At 39.1% G+C, this 5,693-nt stretch overlaps 1 protein-coding gene across 1 annotated transcript; it reads left to right on the plus strand.

Moving 5' to 3' along the window:
* Positions 1 to 570: 570 nt before the first annotated feature.
* Positions 571 to 5,264, plus strand: ANKRD12 (ankyrin repeat domain 12; the record flags this gene model as incomplete). The annotated part of the gene is made up of 1 exon (XM_010158212.1): positions 571 to 5,264. A coding segment is annotated over one exon (4,694 nt), but the record flags the coding sequence as incomplete, so codon positions are not given.
* Positions 5,265 to 5,693: the final 429 nt, after the last annotated feature.

A 5,693-nucleotide genomic window follows, 5' to 3' on the forward strand; every position in this document is an offset into this window, starting at 1 on the left:
TTCTTCCCTGTGAGGGTGACAGAGCACTGAACAGGCTGCCCAGGGAGGTGGTGGAGTCTCCTTCCCTGGAGACTTTCAGAAGCCACCTGGGCTTGTTCCTGTGTGATCTACTCCAGGTGATCCTGCTCTGGCAGGGGGGTTTGACGAGATGATCTCTGGAGGTTCCTTCCAAACCTTTCCACTCTGGGAATCTGTGAATTCCTAGAGAGATGAGTCATCATAGTAAGATGCCCTTGAGAAAGTGTCAGGTTATGCAGGAATTATGCACACTAGATGCAGTTTACAAAATTTAAAGTGCATTGCTCTTATTAGATTGAGATGTAAATCCTAATTAAGGTTTTTACACACCTGAGTGAGAGCTGTAAAGTGTGGGGAGCACTTTGGTTTCATCACCTTTTGTTTTCTCTTAAAAAGCTTAATTCTAGTGAGAAGGTTAATTGTGTGTTTTGAGTGGGTTTCTTTCTCTTTTCATTTGTTATAGCAGTATGACTACTGAACTGTTTTATCATCAAGTAAATTGTGAAGAATATCCCATCAGTATTTAACTGAGTTTTGGTTTTCTTACTCTAGATTCTGAAGAAGCTCCATCTGTAAATCCTTCCAGTGTAGAGGGGAACGTTGACTCAGAAGCAGAAAAAGACTCTGTAGCCAATGACAGCAAACAAATGGTCCCTAGTAAGGCACCGCTTCCATCTGCTCTTGATGAGTATGAGTTTAAAGACGATGATGAAGATGAAGTGAAAAAAATGATCGATGACAAACATATTCTTAGAAAAGACCTAAGGAAAGAGGATGAGACTGAAGTGGAAAAGAACAGCTTATTTGTGAAACAAGAAAAAGTTGTCTTTTCAAAACCTTTTAAAAGCAAAAAGCAGAAATCATCCAGAGTTTTATATTCAAGTTCTGAAAGTTCAGATGAAGAAATACTTCAGGACAAGAAGATAGTCTCTCCTTGCTCTATTTCAGAGACCTCAAATTCTGATGTAAGAGTGAAGAAAGAATATATGGTCACAAATGAACACAAGCAAAAAGGCAAAGTTAAAAGGAAAGTAAAAAATCAGAGCAAAAATAAAGAGAATCAAGAGCTAAAGCAAGAAAAAGAGAATGCTAGAGTAACAAATATAGCTACGTCTGGGTTAGATTCTTTAGATAAAACTAGAGAGGAAGAAACCTTTAAGAAGTCTTTCACCCCAAAAGAAGATTCTTCTTTACAACTATTTCATATCACTGCTGGCAAATCTCCGAAGCATCCGTGTGGATTAATTGAAAAGCAGTCAACACCGTTAAAGCAAGAAAACACCAAAACTTGCTTATCACCAGGAGGTTCTGAAATAACACTGCAATCCGAACTGGTTCGGTATGATCACAACACTGACTCTGAATATCTGGTAGAAAGTTCTAGCAGCAAATCTTGCAAGCACAAAGAAAAAAGCAAGCATCATCAGAAAGATTTTCACCTAGAATTTGGTGAAAAATCATCTAGTCCTAAAATCAAAGAGGAAGATAATAGCTCAGCATTTGAGAATTCAGAGTATACGCTGAGAAAGATTGACAAGGAAGGTAAAGCACTTAAAAAGCATAAATTAAGGCACAAAGAAAGAGAAAAGGACAAGCACAAAAAAGAACAGGATGGGGAAAAGGAAAAACATAAACATAATGTTAAAGAGGTTCAAAGGAGTATTGAGTTTGACAGAGAATTTTGGAAAGAGAACTTTTTTAAAAGTGATGAAAATGAAGATATGTTGTTAAATATAGAACACGAATCTCTTTCTTCAGACAGAAAATCAAAGCTAGAAAAAGCCGTGGGAAAAGAAGATAAGTTAGTTAAGGAGAGACAGTTGCAGAAAGAGAGAAATGCTAAAGAGGAGAGAGAGAAAGAGAAGAACAAAAAAGAAAATGAGAAGCTTCCCAAGGATGAAAAAATAAAAGATACAAAAGAAGAAAAAGAGATTGTGCTTGCAGATAAAGAAATTGAATTGTTTTGCTTTGGTGTTAAAGATGAGGCAGCCAGCATGCATTTAATAGAAAAAGAAGCAGATACTGAAAAGCAGGAAAAGAATTTAAAGGAAAATAAAGAAAAGACTGAAAAGCGAACCTCAGCCAAAGAAAAAGATGCTGAAAAGATAGAAAGAAAAAATGGAGAAAAGGAGAGAAAGGTAAAACATGAATACAGGATGGAGAGAGAAAAAGCAGAAGTAAATGAAAATACAGAGAAAGTAAAGGAGAAGCCCAGTTTCCAGCAAGCGGAAAGATGCCATAAGGAAAATGATAAAATAAAAAGCATGGGAACTCTTAAAAAACTTGATGACAAAGAAAGAAATAAAGAAAAAACTGATAAGAAGCATGATAAAGAAAAGGCTGATAAAGACAGGCATTTGGCTGAAATTAAAGAAAAACACTGTACTGAAAGAAAAGTCAAACAGTCTGAAAAAGAATCTGAATATACTAAATCAGAAAAAAATAGAACTAAGGACAGAGAAAAAGAACTTGAAAAAAAAGACAAATCCAGAGACAAGGAGACCTCAACAGTAGCAAGCTCAAAGCACACGCAAGAGGAAAGGAGATGCAGTGTTACAGAAAGTAATAAAACCGTGCATGACAAACTGTCATCTCTGAAAGAAAAAACAAAGGACGATCTGTTGAGAACTCCAGATGGTAGAGAGAAAGATAAAAAAGATAAAGATATAGACCGATACAAAGAGAGAGACAAGCATAAACTGCATCAAAATAGTTTACTGAAATTAAAACTTGAACATGAGAAGCTTAAACCTAAACCAGCTCCTGCACCAAAGGATGCTCGACCTAAAGAAAAAAGATTAGTCAACGATGATTTAATGCAAACTAGTTTTGAAAGAATGCTTAGCCTTAAAGACCTGGAAATAGAGCAGTGGCATAGAAAACACAAAGAAAAAATAAAACAGAAAGAGAAGGAACGTTTGAGAAATCGCACTTGTTTAGAACTTAACAAGATGAAAGAAAAACCAAAACACTCACTAGCTGAAGTAAAAAGCAAAGAACTGACTCGTTCAAAAAGCTCAGAGTCGCCCGATGTTTGTATGAAGGAAAGACAGCAGCGAGACGCTACGAGTAATAGGTCACAATCAGTAGATATGAGAAGTGTCAATGCTGCAAAGCCTTCATTGGTTTTAGATAATTTGAACAGGTCCCCCAAACCAGAAAGTGAAAAGACAGGTCTGAGCTCCAGGTCAGTGTCTGTGGTTTCAGTTGCAAGCTCTGAGGATTCTTGCCATACCACAGTAACTACTCCAAGGCCTGTAATCGAATATGATTTGGACTTTATGCAAGAAGGTTCTGATTCCCAGATGTCTTTTTCCCAGTCACTATTTCTGGCAAGTGCCAAATCACCAGCCCGTCTTGAAAAAGAGACCGATGGTCTTGCCGAGTTGCCGGATCGCGTTAAACCGCCTTTCGCCAACAGGCTTCCACCGACGTACATTAGATCAGCATCTGTGGAGGATGCTAAACTGGTTTTACATGAGTGCAGACCTGTTGTAGAGGTTCGAAGGTGCAGCATGCCTGCTGCTGCCTCTGAGCACTGCAAACAGTCTCGAGCATCAGAAGAAAATAACCAGAGCGGTCTGCCGTCAGTTCAGACTTATGCTAGCACTTCTCCTAAACCAGAACTGCCATGTAGCACGCTTGAAAGAGATTTTCAAAGCAGTTTGGCTGGTTTGCAGTCAAACTTTACGTCACCTACGACTGGAGCTGTTAGCAACAAGCAGGCAACGACAGGTACAAGTACCATTAAAAATACTGCTCAGATGAGTCCTTCCGAAGACTACAGTATGCATTTAGAGCCGGGTAGTCAGAGCGGTGGGACTCCGCAAACCAAACCGTGGGATGTGCCTTTTGACAGACTTCATGCATTAAACAATGAGATTAACAGCTCAGGTTATGGTGTATCAGAGAAAGAGAATAACAGTGTTATAGCGATGCACAGTTCTGAAAACAGGACATTAAAAGAGCAACAAGCATCTGAATTTTTGCCTCAGCATTTTGATATTAAGGGAAGTTCCAGTTCTCAAGAATCTGCATCATTTTTGCCTTCACAGTTGCCTTGTTCTTTACCCATCCAGCCACTCCCAGATGTGTCTAAACGCGTTTCTTTACCAGGCATTAGCAGTCAAGATTCACCATTTGTACAACAACAAAATCTAGTTCAAACTACAACTTCTGCTTTGGATACAGATGCTACTGGTACCAGAGAGCTGGAAAATGCTTTCTTCCCTTCAAACGTGAAGAAGGCCGATGCATCCAGTGCTGTATATTCCGAGAGCTCTGCGAAGGATATTTCCCAGAGCTATGAAAAGGTGAATGATTTACCTATGGTACCGTTAGAAAAAGATACTCCTGAAAGCAACAGCGGTTCACAATTAAGTGTAAATTCATACGCGTTCAGTAAAGCTGTTTGTAAGAATGTTCAGAGTGAAGTGGGTAGTAACACAGCAGATACTTCAGACAGTAGAAATGAAAAAGGCCAACAAGAAAAATTGGTTTCAGTGCATGTTGTTGATAATAAAGCCGACGCTGATCTCTCTGAACTAAGTTCAGGAATGTCAAAGGAAATTACGAATGAATCGGCTAATAAAAAACCCAGCACTGCAGACAGAGAAAATGTGTTGACAGATGAACCGCCACAGTACTCTTCTTTGTCTAATTTGGAAATTAGTTCACAGCAGATTACACAAGAAGAGGTGCATAAATACAGCCAAATAGTTAAACTGGAAGAAGAAATTGCTGAGGATCAGAAGGTGGAACAGCAAGAAGTACCTCAAAGAATCACGAGGAACAGAGCAAATATGCTTGCTAACCAGGGTAAGCAGAATCCTCTTGCCTGCACGCAGACATTAGAGAAAGAGTCTGAATCATCAGCGTCTATGAAAGCAAGGATTAGATTAACTGAAGAGGATGATGCTCAGGTACATCATCCACGTAAAAGAAAGGTGTCGCGTGTGCCTCAGCCTGTGCAAGTGAACCCTTCTTTACTGCAGGCTAAGGAGAAAACCCAGCAGTCGCTGGCAGCTATTGTTGATTCTTTGAAACTTGAAGACATTCAGCCGTACAGTTCTGATAGATCAAACCCGTATTTTGAATACTTGCATATAAGAAAAAAAATAGAAGAGAAGCGTAAATTACTGTGCAGTGTTATTCCTCAGGCACCTCAATATTATGATGAATACGTGACCTTCAATGGCTCGTACCTACTGGACGGCAATCCCTTGAGCAAGATATGCATCCCAACTGTAAGTAACATGGTCTCTCAGTATACAGTACAGTGAAAGTCATGTTTCGGTTTTGGTTTTGTCACTTTCATATTCTTGCTGACTTGCTTCTGGATACTTGTGCTGAAAGGAGTAAGTTGACATACGTCAAATTAATACTGACCCATAACGTCACATTGAAAAGCCCCATTCAGTGGAAATATAAACAGTGGTTTCACAGTCATTACAAGACAAACCGTCATGTAAAAGGCACACAGACCATTATTACATTTCAGAGTATTTACTGCTGCAAAGCCTGCCCTTTCAAAAGTGAAGTAGGTTGTTAGGAGCCTCTCTGAATTTCTGCTGGTGGCAATTTGGCTAAAACTAATTAATCAAAGCTGTTTCATTCGGAGGGGGCGTGGATGTGCAGTGCTTCAAATATTAAGTCCATCACCAAAAGTTTTAAGT

The sequence above is a fragment of the Eurypyga helias genome, unplaced genomic scaffold (assembly GCF_000690775.1).
Source record: "Eurypyga helias isolate BGI_N326 unplaced genomic scaffold, ASM69077v1 scaffold52518, whole genome shotgun sequence".
In the NCBI taxonomy this organism is placed as follows: Eukaryota; Metazoa; Chordata; class Aves; order Eurypygiformes; family Eurypygidae; genus Eurypyga; species Eurypyga helias.